The sequence below is a fragment of the Halichoerus grypus genome, chromosome 13, assembly GCF_964656455.1.
Source record: "Halichoerus grypus chromosome 13, mHalGry1.hap1.1, whole genome shotgun sequence".
Taxonomy (NCBI): domain Eukaryota; kingdom Metazoa; phylum Chordata; class Mammalia; order Carnivora; family Phocidae; genus Halichoerus; species Halichoerus grypus.
In genome coordinates, this window is record NC_135724.1 from 27,119,865 (window position 1) to 27,144,720 (window position 24,856).

At 37.1% G+C, this 24,856-nt stretch overlaps 1 protein-coding gene and 1 long non-coding RNA gene across 5 annotated transcripts in view; both read right to left on the bottom strand.

Annotated features, from left to right (window-relative positions):
* Positions 1-24,856, bottom strand: part of ARK2N (arkadia (RNF111) N-terminal like PKA signaling regulator 2N) — an 81,634-nt gene that overhangs the window by 31,270 nt on the left and 25,508 nt on the right. For all 4 annotated transcript variants that reach the window (XM_036107593.2, XM_036107594.2, XM_036107589.2 and 1 more), the window contains one exon: positions 14,416-15,200. In XM_036107593.2, coding sequence (XP_035963486.1) covers positions 14,416-15,130 — 715 coding nt within the window. In that variant the 5' untranslated portion in view covers positions 15,131-15,200. The remainder of the gene's footprint in view (positions 1-14,415; positions 15,201-24,856) is intronic.
* LOC144379846 (uncharacterized) lies at positions 244-14,409 on the bottom strand. Its single transcript, XR_013443319.1, has 2 exons — positions 12,137-14,409; positions 244-6,412 (listed from the first exon to the last, which is right to left on the bottom strand). It is a non-coding gene; the product is annotated as an uncharacterized LOC144379846 (long non-coding RNA).

Here is a 24,856-nt window from a genome sequence, read left to right on the forward strand (position 1 = left end):
CTCCCTCTCCCACTCCCTCTGCTTGGGTTCCCTCTCTCGCTGTGTCTCTGTCAAATAAATAAATAAAATCTTCAAAAAAAAAAAATCATGTAAAACCTATTATTAATTATTCTAACTACAAACTAATACCATCATTTCATTATGGAAAAGCAAGCTTCTTGAATCCCAAACACCTAATGTGAATTAACTGGTAGAGAATCACTAATATAACCAATGCTGTCCTCAAGAGAGTAACAAGAAACATTTCTTTTTTAAAACTTTTATTTATCTAGATTAGTTATTACACTTCAAATGCAGTTAGGTAAAAGATATAAAGAAAATGCAATAAAATAAGATCAGTTATTTGATAACATTCTCCCCAAATCTTAAAGTTGTAAGATTTCATTACCAAAGAATATACTTCCTTATAGATTATTATTCCTTCACTTTTTAGGATGTCTTCTATTTTATGTTGTGGTAAATTTAATATAAGGTAAGATCTATTCAATGCTAGTAAACTAGTAGTTTGTTTTCGATCCCCACTAACTTTCCTAAAAGTCAGAGAAATTAAAAACAAAAATCAAGAAAAAAATGAGAAGTATAGAAACTCAGAAGTTATTCATGTTGTGTATAATTTGTTCTAGTCAAATTAAGAAGACAAGTTTCTTACTGTACAGTGATTATGGACACATGCCATTTTTAGAAAGGATTTTGAGATGAATTTTTCAAGAACAATTTTTACTGAACAGTAAAAAAATTTCAAGTTTAATAAATTTGCTGAAATGGTTTTGATGCTGTATTTTCTAATATGTGACATTCCACAAAATCTTTTTCATTGTCGCCATCACTGTATCATTTAAATAATTCAAACAGGAGAGAGGGAAATCAATAAAAATTAAACAAAACATTACAGGTACAATTACTTTAAAAGGTCACCATCTTTAAAACAGCTTGCCTATAATCTGTTATTCTAAACAAATGACAGCAAGAAACCTATTTGCCATCTTTCCTATGACTTCCATGTAGCTGTACCATTAGGCAAATTCAGCTATACATTAAAAATGAAAATTATCAGTAATATCAACTTGGGTGCTTTATTTGCTCAACAAAAAGATTCACTACAGCATTTCTTTTATTAACAAGCAGATTTAATACATTTAAAATTATTTCACTTCTAATATTCTGACTTGCATACAAATTTTAAGTAATAAATCTTAGGTAAATTGAGATATACCTAGACCCAGAGATCTGGATCTCTGCTGTTAAATCTGTAACAATAGAGAATGACAAAAGCAATGAAGCAAAATTATTTTTTTCACTCAGTCTGCTAGTGAAATAAACAAGAGGTCAAAAACCTTTACTCGACAAAAAAAGAAAATCCATAAAGTAATTTTCTCCCAATTTAATCACCCTAACTAGGCTTATATGTGGGCAACTCTTTTTCTTACATACATGTAGGAAGCAATGAATGGATGTTAATGATGTGAATCCATTAAAGTCCCTGTAAGACTATTACATAGTTATCTGTGTCCAACAACTTGTCAAATAAAACGTTAATAAAAATACAGAAATTATTTCAGAATTCTGAATGGGCACATGTGTACGCACGCACACGCAGACACACACATCCTTGAGATGAGCCTCATTCCTCTTACTTGGTAACAAGAAAACAGGCTTTTTCTTTCGGAGCCCCAAAATGACAGAATCCTTTACTTCTAAGTTAAAATAACACTTCATGCAAAACATTAAATCTTAAGATTTTAATTTCACTGTGTTGTGTTCTAAATTAAAATTTTATTTGGGCTTTTATTTCACTCATTTTTAATAATGTGCACAAAATACACATCAATACAGTTAAGAGAGTTATTATCTAACAAGTGGCTCGAATAACCAGATCGTTCTAATCTGCCGGTTAAATGCTCTTAAAATGATTAAAAATCTAATGTTTTAGAACACTGAGTTAGTACAACTTAGGCAGGAAGTAGTCTGTTGACAGAGTACCTGAAAGCACATCTACCTTTAGTAAGGGGATAATGCCCCTTTTTAAAAATCATCACCTAATTCCATATGTACATATTAGAGAAATGACATGCTCAAATATGGGACTTTATTCTTAAATAAAAGGCATTTCAACCATGTCTAGATTAATGTTTTAGGTTGAAAGAAGTTTCTTCCCAGCATTAGCCCTTTATATACTACAAAAAGGTCCAAATAGGATACATTTTTTACCCTTTGTAAAATTCTAGGAAAATTAAGGGAATTCAAGAGAAATTAGGGAATACCACTAGGCACTTCTAAAACAATACCTACATTAAAACGCCACACATGATCCAAAAGTCATTCCCACTTCTTAGCTGTAGTCCTTTTAAGTACAACAGTCCCCTTTAGCCGTGGTTTCACTTCCATGGTCTCAGTTACATCAGTCAACAGCAGTCTGGAAGCAGATGATCCTCCTTCTGACAAATGGTCAGAAGGTCAACAGTAGTCTAACACTATGTCACAGCGCCTGTGTCATTCACCTCACTTCCTCTCATCACGTACCCATTTTATCACCTCACATCATCACAAGAAGGGTGAGTACTATGAGAGATTTTGAGACTACAATCACATAACTTTTATTACAATATATTGTTGTAACTGTTCTATTTCATTATTGTTGTTAATCTCTTACTGTGCCTAGTTTATAAATTAAACTTTACCACAGGTATGTTTGTATAGGAAAAAACAGTATATGTAAAGTTCGGTACTGTCCGTGGTTTCAGCCATCCACGTGGGTCTTGGAACCTAATCCCCACGGATGAGGGGGTATAATCTCAAGGATACAGACTTTGCCTCACTAAAGGAGAATTCACTAATCCACAACAGCAGTCATATAAAAATAAGTATTAAAACTACTTCAATACTTGATACTTCTTTAAATATACATAATATAAAGACAAACTTTTTTGAAAGAGGAATTTTTAAATTGTGCAATCTGGACAAGGTGTAATCATTTTAAAGCACAACTCATATAAAAACTTACTGTTTTTCAAAACAATATTCCCTAAGACAGCAACACATTTTCAAGGCACTGTGAGAAACTGAAAATCAGGATAAAATTTGCACGTATGTTTCTGCTACAAAATTATTCTTAAGGTTAAACACTCCAAACCACAAAGTGTCCAATTTTACTTTAGAATAAATTTTAATATGTTGGAATATATTCTATGAATGAAATCAATATATTTTGGTGGTCCTTTTCTTTCTACCAAAACCTCTTTTCACCTCTTTATCCAAAATTATGCAGAAAGACTTCCCAAAATTATTGTTTAACACCTTCCCAAATATCCTAAATGTCATTCCTACCTAGAATATCAATTATTAAAACTTATGTTTGGTAATTCAATTCCATTGAAATTTTGTCATTTTTTCTCTTAAATGCAAAAAATATATCTGTAGACTTTTTGCTCAATTATCTAATAACAAAAACTAGAATATATCCAATCAATACTAGGAATAATTTGTTATTCTTAAAAGATGAATTCATATTTTCTATTTTAAAAATAAAAAACAGTACATGCTTAATATATCAAATATTAAATCATGAAACAAAAAAGAAACCTGCTAAGTGCTTAAAGCAGTTTATACATGCATAGAAAAGTAGTCACGTTAACATGCTGAAATTAACTTTTTTATTTTTTTAAGTAGGCTCCATGCCCAATGTGGGGTTTGAACTCATGACTCTGAGATCAAAAGTTGCATGCTCTACCAACAGAGCCAGCTAGGCACCCCCCTAAATTAACTTTTTTTTTAAAGATTTTATTTATTTGACAGAGAAAGACACAGCGAGAGAGGGAACACAAGCAGGGGGAGTGGGAGAGGGAGAAGCAGGCTTCCCATGGAGCAGGGAGCCCGATGCGGGGCTCGATCCCAGGACCCTGGGATCATGACCTGAGCTGAAGGCAGATGCTTAACGACTGAGCCACCCAGGAGCCCTAAATTAACATTTTTTTATGCCTAACAGTCCATGTCTAGTAAAATCTGTGATCCCAGTAAGAAACTGAAGACAGAACAAACTTCCCTGAAAATATCTCAAATTCAAGCAAAGATTACAGATTAGTTAAAATCTAGTCAGTCATCCCAAACCAGTATGTTCTTCCTGTTGATATAAAACTTAATCTAAAAAAAAGAAAAATACTGGCTGAGGTCATTTACAAATGTTGCACTATCATTTCAAAGAAAAATACATCAGTTATAATAAACTCCTATATAGTTTATGGTGAAAATTCATACTAACGTTATGTAAGAGCTTAACTGATGTTAAGAAATTTATTGCAAGTTGCACTGGTGTTCAAACCTTACCCCTATTTGTCAAATATCAAGTTCAGGAAATCTGATAGTCATTACACAATAGAGAAGAGACTTCTAGTCTTTTTCACCAATTCCTACCATACATTCTTCAGAGAGAACGGAGCACATTAACAAGCCTCCCCCAAAGTTAACTCCCAATTCTCATCCATCAGTTTCTAAAAAGAAAAAAAAAAAATCACACAGTTTATTTTTCAAATAATAAAAACTAGAAAAGAAAAAAAGCTGACTTGTTCTATTATAGTTAATTTAGAAGTTGCAAATATTTGGATAAAGAACTAAATAGAAAATGTACTGACAATTTTCTGAGTAAAGTTACTGATAAATTATTAAAATAAAGATCTTCACTGTTATATAAACTACCCATCCTTCCTCTTATAAAACAGAGAATTAGTTTTCCCAAAGTTGCAACTTCATTAAATATTAAAATAATTAACCTTTTTCATATTGAGAAGTTACAAGTTATAAATTTGAAGGGAAAGACTAATAAATTTTTATTGTAAGTAAATCCAGTATAAAGCAAAATCTTAAACAAAAAAAAGTGTTAGCAAAGTTACATATTCCTACTAAAAAATTTCATCCTAATTCAGCGGTTTCTCACAATAGTCTTACCAACCCAGAAAAGATAAAATACCAATATTTCCCAATCCCAGGCCGCACACAGAAACAGCTATCATGTTGCAAGACTTTCAATCCTGTGATATTTTCTCCCCTTTGACATACTCTATGGGCCCTTTAACATGCCAAAGGGCCGTTTATTTTCTCTCCGGGAATAAAAAACAAAATTAAATGGGTAGTACATTAGCTAATACACTTAGTCACTAGTAACTTAAAAACCCATTCAATACACACGCTTAATAGAGTGACAACTTCATCTGTTTCCTCTAGAAGTACCCTTTACATCAGGGTACCAGACAATTTCACTGAATGATGTCTGCCAGGTTACTGCCTCAGGCACTGAGCTTTAAGTTAATGCTCAAGATAAAAATTCATCTATGTAGCAATGAAAAATTCTCATGCATATACTCAAACTCTGTTCTATTCTGCTTTCTCTACAATATCTTGCATAGTAGGTAGAGTATACATTTCCTCAAAAGTTAATTCATTCTTCCTGCATACAAATGTTATTGAAAGTTATAATTCATTAAAGACTAGCAACAAATGCATTCATTAAATGACATACGTTAGAACGGTATAAAAATGTTCATGCAGTATACATTCATCATTTATGATCTTCAGAGTGGGATTAATTACATGATTCTCTCCTTTGGAAACAGAAGGGAGTCAACAGTGTTTGTAGAGAATAAATGCTAAGAGATTCTCAAGGAATTAATCACTTACCTATTTGGATTCACTTAACATTCCCTATCTTATATCTTATTTATATTTTTGGCATGAAAAAAGCATAAAGATGAGGATCGCTCCTATTATCATCTAAATATGGTTCTATGTTCCAACCATATGTAACGAAACACAAGCTAAAATTTATCCAACTCTGCTGTTTTAAATATCTAATTTTTAAAAGAAACTGTTTACTATTATAATTTTTACAACACCATCAAAAGAAACTTATAATAGGCAAAACCATATTCCTTCTTACACAAGCCAAAAACCAGATAGTAAACACAATTGACTTTGTGACAGATTCAAAGGTTGTTCTGTAATATTCCCATTTTTGGCAAAGTTAACTGGAAAACTGTTACAAGTCTTTGGGAATTCTACTGTACTGTCAACATTTCGACAAGTCACACAAGAACCAAAGGGCTGCTGTGGTAGTTCTTGGAAATCAGGCATCTGCATGTAAGCACCTGACTGGGTGAGAGGGGAAATTCTTTGGCCAACTAGTTGCATTTTAAGTTCCCTGGGTTCCATAGCTGCTTGTTCTCTTCGCCAGTGTCAAGGTGAGTTAGCTTTTCCATCCACACGTGAAACTTCTCCTCTGTCTGCCTCTGCATCTCGGAAAAACAGCTCATGGCCTCTTCCAGGGCACTGCCTATGCAGTTCCTATCATACACAGCACCCCTGTCAAGTAATCCTGGAATTTCCCTGGGCGCTCCTTCAGATCCCCCAGCACGACTGAAGTCAGCTTTAAAGACATTGAGGCCATTTGATAAAACATCATTAATTCAGAAAATATTTTTTATTATGACATGCTTAATTAGGAAAATGGCTTAAGCATTACTAAAAAGAGCCATATAAAGCATTGATAAGCAAGCACTTAAATTAACAAAAGTAATTCCAAGAAAAATTAAATAACACACTACCATTTTTCACAGCTTCAATATTATTTGCCTGGCAACTTGTATTCTGTTACTATACAACTAATTATTAATCTGTAAGAGTGGTTTTTAACTTTTGCTGAACATAAAAACCTGGAGTGGTTTAACAAATATCAAAATCTAGGGCTCCTAGGCACTGAAGGTTTGTTTTATTTTGTTTTAAGCTCCCCAGGTGATTTACTTGGTTGAGAACCATTGTATCCCTGAATATTTTCACTGTTTTGACTTTGAAATTCTAAAAGCTGTTTTCACAGCTGACCCATAATAAATCAATTAATTCTCAACTTACTGATTCTTATCAAATGCTCTTATAATTAAGTTTAAAAATATTCCTTATGGGAAACTACATAAAAGATATATACAATCCATGTATATGCCTCTGGGTCAGCTTTTTACAAACCGTGGTCTATGCAAGTGCTAAAAGGTATGCTTTAAAAAAAAAAAAAAGGTTTTGTGGTTAAGTTTAGGATATGCTACAAATCATATCCTCCCCCTCTACAGAGCACATTAACGGCTCTGAGTTGTCCTGCAGTAAAGAAACCTGTTTCGACATGGTCCAGCACTTTCCAAATGTGTGAACAGTGTACAGCTATTAATATCCAGTAGGAAGTCACCTCATGGGATTCCAGTTTAGGATATGTTCCTCTACATATACTGTTTTATCCTTGAACTAGGTAAGATTATCTTTGGTTTGGATTGGATTGGGTCTCCAAAAAAACTAATTATGCCGACCTCTTTTCCTTAGGGAGCTATTAAAAAAATGTTACCTCGTCAGACCACTCTTGACTACAGTACTATCTAAAATAGCTTTTCTACCTGTCAATCTTTATCTCTTATATCCTGCTTTATTATTATCCATAGTGTATATTTAATGAATTCATTTATAATCCATCTCCCCAAAAAAAGATTTTCTATGACTTAATATGTCATTCACTGCTGCACTCACATGCTGCATATATTTGCTGAATAAATGAATGATGGAAATCAATCCTGGCCTTAACCTTACTTCTACCTATCCCAAGAAGTCTTATAAAGAACAGCCCTATGAAATGCTCTATTGTATTTATTCCAGGGTATTTCTGAAAATATGGTTTACTTTATCTCATAGTGGCTTTTTATGATGATGCAAAAGAAAAATTTCCCAGGTCTCAGTATTAAGAATAGCAATGTTTCTCCTAGATAATGAGAATTGTTTAATCAGTCACGCCACCTCTTTTCAATGCCTAAACGGCTATGGGACAAATTTTTGGCCCAATTCTACTTAGCAAATAAAAACCTCATGGAGTTTATTATTCTCTAAGTTCATATTTTTCCTTTTCCCCTGACTACTCCATCCCTTGTCCTCATGTTTAAAAAAAAAAAAAAAATCTTGTTTATACAAAAATTTTCTCAAGAAAAACAAACCTTTCCCCAAAATTTGTGTTTGGCTTATGGAAACAGTAAATGAAATTTAAAGAATATTAAACTTTCTTTAAGCAGTTTATCCCCATTATAAGTGCTGGATAAACTTAAGTGTATAGGACAGGAAATTAAGATGGCTACTTTGATCTATTTCAGATTCTGGTGCTGTTTATCTTTCAGCAAACACTGAAAAATGGCTGAATTCAGAAAATGGTATAAGAATACTTATGTTAGGGATACTGAGATAAGTTGCAGCCTCATAGAAATGACTACCAGCAATAAACACTGATAAACAAGACATTTTAAAGTATTAAAATCAAGGACCAATTAACTATACATTTGTCAAGACCCACAGAATGTATAACACCAAGAATGAACTCTAATGTAACTACGGACTCTGAGTGATAATGTCAATGTAGGTTCATCACTGTCTCTGGTGGGCGGTGCTAACAGTGGGGGATCTGTACATATGTGGGGGCAGGGAATATATGGGAAGTATCTGTCTTCTGCTCAATTTTGCTATAAACCTAAAACTGCTCTAAAAAATAAAGTTTATACAAAAAAAAAAAAAAAACAAAAAACAAAAAACAGGGACCATATTCTCACCTTAAACACACATATGTCCTTTTATTAATATTAAGATATATCCTACTTTGAGAAAGAGACTTATTGAAAGCAAAGCTTACACTTTTGCATATACACAAAGTTAATATAGGCACTCAACTTTAGGAAGTTAGGAAAAGCAGGCCAAAAAAATAATACCTTAGTGCTTTAACATAAGAGATTGCCAAAAGATACCCACCAGTAAGATTGCAAAGCTTCCAAATTTAAGGTAACATTATCCAGACATTGTACGATAGAGAAAACCACATTTAAACAATGCATGCTTTCAAAATAATCACTTAAGTGGAGTAAAAGAAAAAAAATGCTTATGCTTGTTAATTAATACAAAACTGTGCTGTGGTTTTTATAACTAATATGATTTTTAAAAACTAGACTCTATTGTTCATAACCTGATACCCATTAGCAGTAACAAAACTGAGTCAGACTACCAGTTTCACAATGATTTTTAGCTATGGGAGACTTAACATCACCACTTAACTGAATAGTCGCTCTCAGCCCTGGCTGCTCACTGTAATCACCTGAGGAGGTTTAAAATATGCATGATCTCATGTGTAGGTAAAATCTAAAATAACCAAACTCATAAACATAGAGTAGCTTGTGGATGAATGGGGAGATGGGTGAAAGTGATCAAAGGGTATAAACTTCCAGTTATAAGATGAATAAGTTCTCAGATGTAATGTACAGCATGGTGACTGCAGTTAACAATGTGTTGTATATTTGAAAGTTGCTGAGAGCAAATCTTAAAAGTTCTCAACACATATTATAACTATGTGAAGTGACAGATTTGTTAACTAAACCTATTGTAGTAATCATTTTGCAGTATATACATACATCAAATCATCACATTGTACACCTTCAACTTACATGATGTTATATGTCAACTGTATCTCAAAAAAGCTTGGAAAAAATGCTGATGCCTTGGGTGAAACCCAAGGCTTCTGATTTAACTGGTCTGGGGTGGGGCCTGGGCATCATTAGTTTTAAATGCTCCCAAGTGATTCTAACCTAGAGTGAGACTGAAAACTGCACGGATCTTACCTGCCTTGTTTGCTTTTACTAAGCTGAAAATAGGCAGTTTTCACCTGATTACTATGTCTCAGTGTATTTGTTATCAATGTATTTAGTGAGTCTCCTAAATAGCCACCAAAATACAGTAAGATTATAAGAGGCTTAAAATGGGAAGGTGGAGCTTGTAGCCACTCATATTCAATCTAGGAAAAAACTTATAGGACTGCTGATGTGGGTTTGGGGTCTCCTCCCATGAGTTCCCACTGCTTAATATAAAAATTTTTCAAGTAATTCAGTCCTCAACAGGCTAAGAACCCTCACAAATCAGTAAGAAAAACAAATGTGGCAGGAGGAAAATGTGCAAAGAATATGAATAGAATGTTTACCAAAATAACAAATGGCCAAACATGATCTTTCAGCTTCACTAGTGATCAAAGAAATGGAAATTAACACTAAGATACAATTCTTCCATCAAATCAGCAAGAGTTTTTTTTTAAAGATTTTATTTATTTGACAGAGAGCGACAAAGCTAGAGAGGGAACACAAGCAGGGGGAGTGGGAGAGGGAGAAGCAGACTCCCAACTGAGCCCGATGTGGGGCTCGATCCCAGGACTCTGGGATTATGACCTGAGCCGAAGGCAGACGCTTAACGACTGAGCCACCCAGGCGCCCCTCAGCAAGAGTTTTTAAAAATATAAATATTCAATAGAAAGAACATAATGCAACGAATACATAAACTCCTGGATGCAATAAACTTAATATATTTTAAAAAAACAGTTTGACAGTATGTGTCAAGAGTCTTAAAGTATTCATAGCCTTTTCTCATAATAGCAAAAACTAAAAACAGCCCAAAGGCCAAACATTGGGGAATTTATCTTATAGTTAAATAATTCAAAATCCATACATTTTAGGGAGAATATTGTGTTTAGTTAAAATGTTCAAAACGCAATGTTAAGAGGGAAAGGAAGATAGAAGTATACATAGGGTGATAAATTTAGTTACATATTATGAAAGGCAACATACTCAAATGTTAACAAAAGCAGGATTGTGAATGATTTTAATCTTTTACTTCACATTTTTCTATTTTCAAAATTTTCTACAAAGCATTTACTACTTAAAAAAATTCTTTTTTATTTTCAAACAAGAATTAATTGATGAAGCATAGTAAGTCTCTGCCTCAGAAACACTGTGAGGTAAGATAATAGCTTATCAGGGTGCCTTTCAGCGCATAAGTGTGTATGGTGAGTAAGGGGTACTGAGATCCTGGCTTCAGTGGGGCTGGACCTGGCCACATGGACTGAGAATTAGGTGATCTTAGACAGCTGTCCTCAACAGCCTCCCTGACATTCTCTGAAACAGGTATTTTCTAAATGCAAAATTAGATTTTCTAAATGCAAACCCACCAAGAAAACTGACCCTTACCTATGAAGGTGGATACTATTTTTGGAACCTCAGTCTGAAGAGGCATTTATATGGTGGACTATTAAACCACACAAAAGCAGGTCATTATAGCCAAGACAAGATGAAGCCACCCTGAGGTTTACTCTATGCTAAAAACAACAGGTATGGGCCCCTGGGTGAAGTCGGTTAAGTCTCTGCCTTCAGCTCAGGTCATGATCCCGGGGTCCTGGGATTGAGCCCCTGTCAGGCTCCCTGCTCAGTGGGGAGTCTGCATCTCCCTTTCCCTCTGCTCCCCCACTCCTGCTCTCTTGCTCGCTATCTCAAATAAATAAAATCTTTAAAAAAAAAAAGTTATTGGAAAAACTTTTCCCTGCTGCCCATGTACACTGATGGACGTAAGTAAGTCTGTTCAGAGAACTGATTTCTTTAACTGAATGGAGTCCGATGTCCATTATTCATATTCACTAAAATCAAAATTCTCTGCAAGAGCGGACTTTACAGAACTAGATTCAACTTAAAGTGATTTTACAGAGAAGTGACATCCCACCATAAAACTGCAAGGAGTGATTAAAAGTACAAAAAGGTCATCTATAAAGATAAATGAGATATTTGATTAAAAGCCTTGAATACACAAGACCACTACAAAGTATTTTCACATTAATATTCACTTCAAAATACTCTATATTTTTGCTCATCTCTAAGTCCCCCAAATGCAAGAACTGCCAGAATTATCTTGATATGGTATCTCCAAACAGATTCTTAAAACAGCAATTTAGTCTCAAAAACCTCACGGAGAGAATGATTCAGTGTAGATAATAAGTTGCCTGTCAGTTAACTGTTAACTAAAAAACAATCTTCATAAACATCTGTTTCCAGATATCGAACTCAATTAAGCATGATCATGCACTATAGAATACAGAAGTCTCCATCATTTTCATTCTTTAAAACAAAATGCATTAAAAAAATAAAAATGAAAAAAGAAAAAGCATTAATTGTAAATTTGGCATAAGAGAACATTTAGCCTAATTCCTTCAACGTTTATGCTGCTGACAAAGCTTATAAATGAAGCATTTTCTGAATTACTAAATTAGTTGTACCTTGATGAAAAGAATCTGTTTTTACTTTTCCTCTTGATTTCCATTCTGTGTAAACAGCTTGATTCAAATGTCAACATCCAAGAGATTCTGTCAGGCACATCCAGTTTAAGTTCACCTGAATGTCTATGCTGCTGCACTCAAGTCAGTTCATAATTTATCCAATCTTTACAATTTATACAACTTTTCAACAATTGCCCTTGCTATTAGGTTGAGTGTATCCGCTTCCCTGAAGTCATAATGTGACTCAGGAAACTGACATATACATAATTATTACATTAAAAATGCACGATGTCACAATTTTTTAGGGGTAGCAATATAGACAGTTGAAAGGAACTTCCTAATATTTAAACTTGGGCTGTTCCATCCTTGCTGCTCGGCATGCCCACTTATATGAACAGCACCTCCTGAAACTGTGCAGTACGCACAGTGTAGGCAGTCATATATAGCGGCCCGGCACCTTACCTACCATTTGATTTTCCAGGGATTACCTTAGAAAACTCTACAAACTTTCAAAAGCCACAAACTTACTAAATGGTGTGAACGAGAGAAATTAAATCATAGATTCAGATAACTTACTTTGGTGTTTTGGTTTGTATAAAATTCAGAATAGACGAGAAACAGACCACCAGTGTTTTAGAAGTTTTAAACACTGGTGAAAGTAGTCAATTAGCAAGGAGGTTTAGATAATATAAACAAAGCACACCTAATCTATGTAAGCCAAACAGGAGAGTGCCCATGAACACATTTCTCATGCCACCTCTATAACTGGGTCTATTTTGTTGTTTACCCACCTTCTTCTCCCTTTCCATAAGGAGGCAAAATACTGGGGTGGTTACATCAAAATCTGTTTAGTGAGTGAAATTAAGCACTGTATCATTATGATCTTGATTAACAGATCAGAACACAGGACATAAGAATGCATGAACAAACAATTTTACAGGTGTTAATCAACCGTTCTAAAAAATATTAAATGCAAAACTGAAATATACCTAGAATCTGCCTGAGAACAACCCCAAAGTCCGCTTCTCTCATGCATTCAACTGATGAACTTCAAATAAACCCCCTCCCCAGCAATTTTAGCACAAGGAACTACCAAAGGAATTCAACAGATATTAAAACAGTAAGCATTTCTAATTGTTAAAAACTCATATTTAATATACTATATGGATGAGACTTTTATTATAATAAGATGAACACCTATAGGATCATTCTTGTTACTGAGTTTATGTAAGTTTGGTTGGCTACAGGCTTAATTAACCAATATGATTTTTCTTGAAATATTCTTTGTAGATCAGCAATATGCTGTCTTCATGTATAGAAACAAACTTTTCAGAAAACTAAGAGGAAAGAACAGTCACCCATAAAATTTTAAAAACCAAAACCTCCCCTTCTTTAATGTAGCAATAAACAACGCTGTCATCATCTATTAAATGCCAGGTACTGTATAAAATGTTCCTAATCGTACGAGTCTCTTCAATAACGAGAATTCACCAATTAAGAACCATTCAGACCTCCTCTTTCTTCCACCTTGAAATCTCAGGACTGCCTTTGTAGTACACACTACCACTCGTGATAATAAGGAAAAAGCAGATATGTCTAACATGTAATAATTACACACTCTTACACCAGTGAGAGCTAGAATAAGCAGATTTCTATCAAACTTCTTAAAGCTTGGGAGAGTAAAGGGAAAATACTGCAAAAAAGCATTCTTTTCAATGCAAGGGACAACTTAGAATAGAAAAATGTACAAGGTAACTATCTCATCATGCAGTGAACTGGGGAAAAACTCATAAAACTACTGTTTTAGGAGGAACAGTTACTAGAAAACTTTAACGGAAGATAGAACATGTCATTTCAGACACCATAAGCTCGAGTACAGTGGCTATATAATAAAGCAAAGTGCCTATTCCTGAGGAGAATTTACTTAGTAATAATGCTGAACAGTGAGTATTAAACCTAAGCAGTGCTAAAAAGGCAATGATGGGAGTTCAGATAATGTGTTACAGAGAAAGAGACGTGTGAGAAATTCCATTACTTAAAAATAATCTTGTCCCTATCATTAACCATTTAAATATTTTTTTGCTGACGTGCTAAAGGGCACTGGAAACCTCAGAACAGGTTTTTAAAATTGGCCATGTCTTGTTAATACACTGCAGTCTTCAAATTTACACAGAGCTGCAGGTCTCCTGGATTTTTTCAAGTGTCACTCATCTAACTGAGCCTGACAGCTTAGAAATGCCATCGGTCGCTCTACAGTCAGTTTAAAAAACATCCTCTACCTGGTATCTCTGCAGTGATTGTCTTGCTGCTCCCTGAAACCTCTTCATCATCATCTGATGAGCTCGTGCTTGAGTCACAAGTCAGGTCACTATCACTGGTACTACTGTCCTGCAATAGGTTATACTTCTTCCGTGCAGCAGCCTCCCTTTTCTGTCTCAGTAGCCTGATTCTCTCCTTGTGCTTTTGGCTCCGATGACCTTTAACCTTGGCGACTCGGCCATTCTGTTTATCACTGGATTGCCGGTTTTTCTTGGCAGCCATAGTAGATGTTTCACTTTCAGATCGGGAACGCCGAGACTTGCGCCCGACTGTGGCACCAGACACTCCAGAAGGGTCTCCTTCCACTGCTGTTTCTGCCTGGGAGGGTTCATTCTCTTCTGCAGAAGACAACGTGTCTGAATCAGCCAGGTGACCACTAGAGGAAGGGGAAAGCATGCAGTGATTAGAGGAGTCACTCTCATAAACTCGGCCAGTGGTCGGCTTGTCACTTTCTGTGGATGCTAACTGAGACTCAGAAGAGTCCCTTCTCAGTTCCATCAATAAGCAGGGCATTGAAGAAAGAACTGTAGAATCCACTACCCCATCTTTCTGAACTTGAGATTCCAGTTCTACAGATCCATCTTCCTCCTTAGCTGTCTCCTGTTCAGATGTTTTTGGTGGGACTTCAGACTCAATGAGTTCTTCGACTTTTCCCACTGCCTCCTCCATCTTCATTTCAGACTTTCAAGTTAAATCATGGAGCAGAGTTTAGGAAACTAGGTCAAAGATGCAACAGGAAAGCAACCTGTACAAAAACACACAAAATCAATAAACAGAAATGGAAGATTATTTAATCAACACAACATGCCTACCTTTCTAAATTAGTAGCAAAAGTTACCATCACACAGGCCTTTAAAATGTACCTGTCATCTGCTTAACAGTCAAAGGACTCAGTACTATCAAAATACTAGCATACACAACTACTAAAAATGGCATAATATTAATCCTCAATTACTGAACTTGCAAGCCCAGCAAGGAACCAAACAAGGATTTTCAATTTTAAAAACGTTACTTAAAATGTTCAAGAAAGGGGTCCTCAAAACTCTGATACAGTTAAATGTGTATGTTCTGACTTTAACATATATGAAAAAGAATGCTTAAAAAAAACTAGTCTCAAAAACAAGTTAGCTAGAATGATTACTTTTATACTCAAATCCTCAAAGAGAGGACATTATAGTGGAGTAACATCAAATGTACACACATTAAAAAAAAAAACCTTTCAATTATATGCATTTGGCAAATGAGCACCCAAAGTAATTGTATGCATCAAACCTATCTGCTATTCCCCTCAGGAGGAGTTGCTCTACATGGGTATTAAGAGGCCAGGCCTGACTATGCTGTTTCCTCACAGTCCTTCCTAGTTCCCACATACCTCTCATCAGGCTGAATGTGAGTCTAGTGTTTCAACATGTTTTGTTTCATAAACAGAGCCACTAAATACAGATCAACTACTTTGTGAACCCAGAAAACCTAGTACATTCTAGTCTATGAATGACTTAAGGAGTTTAAGAGAAAACACCCTACACACATTTTCTACCTTTTATGCTGACTTTTTTTTTTTTAAAGATTTTATTTATTTATTTATTTGACAGAGAGAGAGAGAGAGCACAAGTAGGCAGAGAGGCAGGGAGAGGGAGAAGCAGGCTCTCCAAAGAGCAGGGAGCCTGACGTGGGGCTCGATCCCAGGACTCTGGGATCATGACCTGAGCCGAAGGCAGCCGCTTAACCGACTGAGCCACCCAGGCGCCCCTGACTTTATTTATTTTTGTTTTTAAGATTTTATTTATTTGAGAGAGAGAGAGACCATGAGTGGAAGAGGGGCAGAGGAGGAGGGTGAGGGAAAGGGAGAGAATCTCAAGCAGACTCCTCGCTGAGCTCAGGGCTGGATCCCAAGACCCTGAGATCATGACCTGACCAGAAACCAAGAGTTGGATGTTCAAATGACTGAGCTACCCAGGCGCACCTATATGCTAACTTTAGAACCTAACATCCTTCCCCTACTGAGTGTGCTACAACTCTACTTAATCATGGAGAAACAGGATATAACCTTTAACTACAAGAGCTGTGACCCGTACAGAGCAAACTCCATTAACTGATGGTTTGGTTTTAAAAGGATGGTGCTAAGAATGTGCAAAGCCAGTAAATACCTCATTCTGTACATATAATGTTATAGAAGACAATTATCATGATTTCCCACTGGTAACAGACACAAACACTGAGCTAGATGGTGTGCTAATCAGGTGCCATAAGACATCTTCATCACTTCACTCTATCAACTCTATTACTTGACAGTTTAATATATGGTAGACGGCAACTAGAAGATATTCAGAAAATCCTTTTATTGCTCTAACATGCCAAGCCTACTTTTTGCTTACTATAAACATGAATATTCTATATTCCTATTTTTTGTTTTTCATGGCCTTGTTCTCAGCTGCTGATGAAACAGACATTCTGATGAAGGTTCCTCACAACACATTCATGAAAACCAGAACATTCACGGCCACTGGAAACATTCATTAATGTAAAACAATCCCATATGTAGCCTATTTCATATTTGCATCATTACTAATTTTTGACTTAAATGAAAAAAAGCATAAATGTTATTCCTAACACCATTCCAAAAGGAATGTAACACCTCTGAAAGCCAACAGAGGGAGTAAAAGTTAAACCGGCAAACTGCCAGTGTCATAACTGAAGCATGTTGGCAATACAAACAGGAAATAAAATATTGAGATATGAAATACCCCAAATATAAGGAATAAACCAAGATTTTGTAACTAAATAGAAACAAGACTTGATTCTTCTGTAGAGAATGATGTTATATATTCCAGAATAAAAATTTTTCTTACAGCTGAAATATTTGAGAAATATACTCAAATGAAATTAATGTCAGTCATAAAGCACAAGAATCAAAAGTCTCAAATTAATTTTTGAAAGCAGGAGGCACTGGACCTTTTTGAAGTACATAATATAACATCAGGTGGAAAGGTAAATATGTTAATATGACCATAAAACTCCTGTTTGTTCAGTAAATAAACTGTGTGGGTAGGACAAATAAATCTAAACTGTTTTTCTTTGTAAGAAAACAAGACATTATCATTGTCTTTCAATATGACAACTCAATTATCTTTCATTTCAAGATCCTTATACTTAACAGTTTACTGAGATCTACAATGACTTCTGCTGCCTAAAAAAACAATTTTAATCACAAACACTAGCATCAACCATAAATAGGACACCGTTAGCTAATAGTGATATGCCCATACAATGTGCCCATAAAGGATGAAAAAGTTCTTTAATACACTAATATGGAGCAATTTTCAATATATAATGTTAAATGAATAAAAAAGGTACATTATACCATTAGTGTAAATAAAGAAGTATAATTTTGTTTTACACTTATATGTGAGTTCGTCTGTAGATGTACAGAATCTCTGGGAGGATACTTAAGAATACAGTTAACACCAGCTACTTTGGCAAGGAAAGAAAGCGAATGAGAGAACAGGAGTCAAAAAACCTTTTTACTGTACGTAGTTTTTACCTCTTGATTCTACTATCATGTACAAGTATTGCCTATCCAAAACCCCACTCAAACATAAAAGTCTACTTTAAAGTCTTCTGAAGAAAAGGGGAGTTGGTACCTTTCTGCTCCTGACACCAACTACTGCTCAGGTCACATTTAGTCAGTGAAGTCTATTAGAGTCTCCCCCCTGTAGTGGAATTTTGTCATAATTCATAAAACACAAGAAAAAAAAGTCACAGGAAGTGAAAATACAAGCTCTGACAAAACTCCCTGCAGTGGAATAAAAATAAAGTACTCTAAACACGGGGGAAAGATGTCATGTGTACAGAGTAATCCTCCCCAACAACCAGAGTATTTACTGCATATATTGTTTGTTTATTTGTTTTTTTAAAGATTTTATTTATTTGACAGAGAGAGACACAGCAAGAGAGGGAACACAAGGAGGGGGAGTGGGAGAGGGAGAAGCAGGCTTCCCGCAGAGCAGGGAGCCCGATGCGGGGCTCGATCCCAGAACTCTGGGATCATGACCTGAGCCGAAGGCAGATGATTAATGACTGAGCCACCCAGGTGCCCCTACTGCATATATTGTTTTTGGTCTGGGAAAAAACGTGGATTTTCTTGGTAGAGGTAATCAAAAGTAGCTGGCAGTAGAAAAAGATAAAACTATTGAATGATAGTTGCATCTTACAAATGGGATAAAAGGCTCTCAACCACCCAGTTTAATAGTAAATTCACAATGAAGTAATAAATATATAACATACAGCATTTCTTTCCTTAGAAAAGCATTTTCCACTATGCTGTTCTTCCCTCCACTCTAAAGGCGGTCCCCTTCTACATGGATATTACAGTTAATCCCCCCTCATCTCCCTAGAGCCTTAGTGATTATTCTTTGGCATTCATCAACTTCTCACACTCAAAAGGATCGTCCAACCATCCATTTACTCATTCATTTGAAAAAAATTCTCCTACTTACCGCCTCAACCTCTCATCTCCTCCAGAAACCATTCTCTTCTCACAACCTCATTAAGAGAGCTGTCTAGGGGCGCCTGGGTGGCTCAGTCGTTAAGCGTCTGCCTTCGGCTCAGATCATGGTCCCAGGCAGGGTCCTGGGATTGAGCCCCACATCGGGCTCCCTGCTCAGCGGGGAGTCTGCTTCTCCCTCTCCCTCTCCCCCTGCTTGTGTTCCCTCTTTCGCTGTGTCTCTCTCTGTCAAATAAATAAATAAAAATTCAAAAAAAAAAAAAAAAAGAGAGAGAGCTGTCTAAATTCCCTACCTCTATTTCCTTACCTCTCGTACTCCTCCAACCCAATCCCATCTGACATCTGCTTTTATTAAACCTGTAGAACAGTTCTTATCAGGGTCATTAATGACCCCGGTATATTTAAAGCAAACAAACAGTTTGGCCCTCATCTTAATGTCTAAGCAGCATTCTATGCTTAACCAGACCCCTCTCCTCCTTAAGCTAATGTTTTTCTTTGGTTTCCCAGGCTTCCCTTCTTCTGGTTGCTCCTTCTCAGCCTACTTTATAGACTTAACTTCCTCTACCATACCTCGGGTGTTAGTCCTAGGACTAGGTCCTTCTCACACCCCTCAAAGTAACCCTCTTCTACATCCAGTTTCTTTTTTTTAAAAAAAGATTTTATTTATTTGACAGAGAGAGACACAGAGAGAGAGGGAACACAAGCAAGGGGGAGTGGGAGAGGGAGAAGCAGGCTTCCCGCAGAGCAGGGAGCCCCATGCGAGGCTCAATCCCAGCCCCCTGGGATCATGACCTGAGCCAAAGGCAGACACTTAACGACTGAGCCACCCAGGCGCCCTACATCCAGTTTCCAATACCATCCCTATACTAGTAATTCTGTCTCTCCATCTCAGCTCTTCTCCAAGCTCTATACCAGTCTACCCAAACAGCCATTTGACATCTGCATTTAGATTTCACAAAGGCACCATAATCTCTTCATGTCCAAAACCAAATTAGTCATCTCTGACTTACCCCACTCTGCTCCTTCTCTATCTTTCCCTAGCTCAGTAAAAACAGCACCACTATGGGTCACCTGGGTGGCACAGCTGGTTGAGCATCTGACTCTTGGTTTCACCTCAGGTCCTGATCTCAGGGTTGTGAGATTGAGCCCCACATTGGGCTCCGTGCTGAGCGCAGAATCTGCTTAACAGTCTCTTGCCCTTCTCCCTCTGCTCCTCATCCCTGCATGCATGCTTGCCCGCACGCTTTCTCCCTCCCTCTCTCTCTCTATATATTTTTTAAATAAATAAATAAATAATCTTAAAAAAGAAATAACACCACTAATACTTCAGTTGCTCATGTCAGAAACCTGAGGATTATCCTTGACAACGCCTTCTCCTTTACTCATTGCATCCCATCATTCACTAATTCCTATCAGTCCTACGTCATGTTTCTAGCCTAGTATTCTCCATCTCCACCGTCAACCACTCTAAACACAACCTCCATAATTTTTCAATAGAACGACCAAAAATCATCATCTCCTCTCTATATATATTCAGTGTTGCTCCTGCCCACAAACCTGTGCTCTATACAGCAGGCAGAACAATATTTTTACAAGGCAAATATAACATGTTTATAGAAAGGGGTTGTTTAGATTCCACATAAACAGAAAGTATTTTATAAATGTCTTACAAGAGTAGGGGGATGACCAAGAGAAGAGTAGTTCAAGGCAACTTGAGTTTTATCTGAGTTTCTCTCTCCCCTTTAAAAAGGATTATATGCAATAATTTTCAAAATCAGGCTGTCAGGGATGCCTGGGTGGCTCAGCCAGTTAAGCATCGTCGTCTAAGCATCGTCATCTTGGTTTGGCTCAGGTCATGATCTCAGGTTGTAAGATCGAGCCCTGCGCTCAAGTAGGAGTCCGCTTGAAGGGTCTCTCCCTCTGCCCTTCCCCCCAACTCACTCTTCTGAGCGCTTGCGCTCTTTCGCACTAAAATAAATAAATCTTTAAAAAAAATAAAAATAAAGGGGTGCCTGGGTGGCTCAATCACTTAAGCACCTGCCTTCAGCTCAGGTCATGATCCCAGGGTCCTGGGATTGAGACCCACATCAGGCTCCCTGCTCAGCGGGGAGTCTACTTCTCCCTATTCCTCTCCCCCCTCCCACCCCCCAACTTGGGTGCACGCATGCGCTCGCTCTCTCTCAAATAAAGTCCTTAAAAAAATTAATTAAAAACAGGCCTTCAGTTCTGGACAATCAAAATGCAGCATTTGTTTTATTAGTCCTGTGTTCACTAAGAAACTAAGATGACAAAAGATGAGGACAGGTAGGAGAGCTAAACCATGGAAAGGAAGCAATACACTGCCCCTCTGAAACAGGGAAGTGGAAAGTATTAAGTGAAAAGGAGTGGAAAGTACAAAGTATAAGGCTAAATGAGGCTACTGCGAAAATCTGGAGGGAGTTTCTCTCATATCAGACCTCATTCTTGGTCGGCAAAACTTAATACAAGGTGAAAAGAGCACATCTGGAGGTTTGTGAAAATGGAAAAGGATTATAACACTTGCTACAGAAAATGTGAGGAGAATAAAACTGCTAAGCACAGTAATTTACATAGTGTCAAAAGAATAATTTGCAATACTACTCAATTTCCACGCTAGGTAGGGACTATTAACACAAACTTAAGGGGAGAAGGTAGTGTGTGATTGCTCTTACCTGCTCAAAACCTCTGCCCACATCTCCAGCTTCATCTTGGGCCACTCACACCCTAACTCCTTCCAGATACAAAGAATGTGTCATGAATGGCTTTTTCAGATCTCTGGCCTTTCACACTCATTTTGTGCCTGCCCCCTTGCTGGCTACTCTTCACAGATATCAGAGTAAGTATCATTTCCTTGGGGTAGCCTTTGGTACCTTACTAATAGGATCCCTGTTATATACTGATTACACACCTATTTTGGGACACCTGGGTGGCTCAGTCGCTAGGTATCTGCCTTTGGCTCAGGTCATGATCCCAGGTCCTGGGATCCAGCCCCATATTGGGCTCCCTGCTCAGCAGGAAGCCTGCTTCTCCCTCTCCCACTCCCCCTGCTTGTGTTCCCTCTCTCACTGTCTCTCTCTCTGTCAAATAAATAAATAAAATCTTTAAGGGGAAAAAAAAGATTACACACCTGTTTTCTTTCACAGCACTTTGCATAACTGTTACTGTTTAATGTCCATATTCCATACACAGGGACTTATAAAGGTTTAACGAAATAAAAAAATATATAAATGAAAAGAAATCACATAATCCCCCAGCTTATTTATCTCTATGATTATTAGGCAAAACAGACCTTAAGACAGAAATTGTCAAGACTAAAGGTGTCATTCTAATTTTCATGGCCCAATGATAAACACAATGGGAATCTATGGAAGTTCTCTCTGACTACAAATTTTTCAAGGAAGTAGAAAGCAAGGTCATCGTTAAAAGTGAAGATGAATGAGGTGGTGTTGAGGCTGATCAGAAGACCAGGTGTGAAAAAGTATGGTGAAAATGAAGACACTAGAGAAGTTACAGTATATGATTTTCAGACCATAATAAAGGCCCACTTTAAGGCTATAGCATGAACTTCAAGTGAGACTGGCACACACAGGTATGTTTTTCTCCTCTGAAATTCAGCTGTGTAAGTCTAAGCACAGAGGAGGAAGAAGCTGGGTTTAACCAGAATTCTAGTTTTACTAAGCAAGTAGATCGGTCCAAGAAAGAAACAAGAGTGTATACAAGGAAATGATTCTAATGATCACATCCAGAAGGTACAGGGCAGTGAAAATTCCCAACGGAATGGACATCCCAGTGGAGTCAAGGTACTATAGTGAACTGCAAAGAGAAGGTGGCAGTCCGAGAGCGCTGTGAATGAAATGGATTACGGAAGGGTTGCATTTACTGGTAACTGATGAGATCTGAAATAGTGCCACTCAAAGTGGTGTTCTTAAAGGACTGTCTGCAATGAGAGAAGTACAGAAATTAAGAAAATTGATTAAGAGACTTATACAGCAATTTGGTATTGTCATGACATGTCATGACAAACAGCATTTCAATTTCCTAGTAAATAATTGTATTTTTTAAAAGATTTTATTTATTTATTCATGAGAGACAGAGGGAGAGAGAGGCAGAGGGAGGAGGCGGCTCCCTGCTCCCATGCACCCTAATTAATTGTATTTTACCAAAAACATTCACCAATGATGGATTGGAAATAAAAATACACTGGTCCTGGGGCACCTGGGTGGCTCAGTCGGTTAAGTGTCTGTCTTTGGCTCAGGTCATGATCTTAGGGTTCCAGGATCGAGCCCCATGCCGGGATCCCTGCTCGGGGGGGGGGGGGGGGGGGGAGTCTGCTTCTCCTTCTTCTCCCGCCCCCTCCCCCCGCTCATGCGCCCACGCAAGTTCTCTCCCCCCCAATAAATAAATAAAATCTTTAAAATATATATATACTAGTCCTTCACAACAGATAGTTCGAGAAGCACTGGTTAGAGTATGACTGTGAAAATAACTGGCTGAGGTAGAGAACAAAATCATTATGAGAGAGTTCACAGAACTGAGTGGGCAGTGTCAGAAGGATCATCTGTGTACACTGTAATCGTGAAGAATTAAGACAAGAGTAATAATGGACAAAATGACACTAAGCAAGGAACAAAAATCACCACAGTCAGTGGTCAAAAGAGGACAGCAATATGGGGATTAATGGAAGAGGAAAATTATCTGAAAAGTGGCAATGAGGAACAAGGAAATCCAGGCCAGAGGAGGACTGCAGGAGAAAAAAAAGTACAGGCACCCCTTGCAAGGTGAAGCTGTGCCCTCAGTGGAAACCACAGTGTTACTAGTGCAGGAAGGTGAAGGGGAAGTTCAGAGAGGAAGTTAAGAATATTGGTGATTTCGCTGATGATGAACAGAAGTAGAAATGAGGTGGAGAAGGAGGGGAGGGAAAGAACAGGGAATGTGCAGTGCTTTCTGAAGATTAGAGTGTAGGAAATAAGGGGTGACGTAGGAGTTTGGAGCTTCCTGTGGTTACATTCATGAGACAGAAACTTATGTAAAGCACTCAAGATATTTTTTCATTCTATATATTTAAAAAATGTAGTGTTGTTCATGACTCAGTCAATTGATTTCACAACCCAATAGGTGGTGACCTAAAAGCTTGAAAAACACTGTCTAGAGAAACACATGTGTCGTAGCAGCACTGTCTCTGTGATAGACAAAACAAAAACAAAACATCTACTGACAAACAGCGGAACGGAAAAATAAGCTGTGGTACATTCCTACAGTAAAGGAGCATATAGCAGTAGAAACAAAAGACAACTACATCAACACGGATAAAACAATAAAAACAATGGTAAGCAAAAAAAAAAAAAAGCAAATTGCAAAAAAAAAAAAAACCCCGTATCAGTCAATGTATATAAAGTTCAAAACAAGACGATACGAAATAACATAATATATCTGGATACTTAGTTGTGCTGTAAAACTACTTTAAAAAAAGCTCAGGAATGATTACCAAAATGTCAGGGTAGTGGTTACCTCAGTGTGAAGAAGCGGTGATAGATGATGAGTATGCAGGGTTTCATAAGTATTGGTAAGGCAGGACACCTGGCTATGAGCATGGGAAAAGGTCAGCAAATACCCCCAAAATGTAATTACAAAGCAAGACAAAATTAATCAAAACAACCTCTTCAGGGGTGCCAGCTGGTTGGGCACCTGGCTCTTGGTTTCAGCTCAGGCAGTGATCTCAGGGTCATGAGATCAGCCCTGCATCGGGGACCCCCCCACACACACACACACGCCCCTCCCCCAGTCGGGCTCCCCAGTGGGTGCAGTCTGCTTGAGATTCTCTCTCCTCCCTCCCACTTGTGTGTGCATGCTCTCTCTCTTTCAAATAAATCAGTAAATCT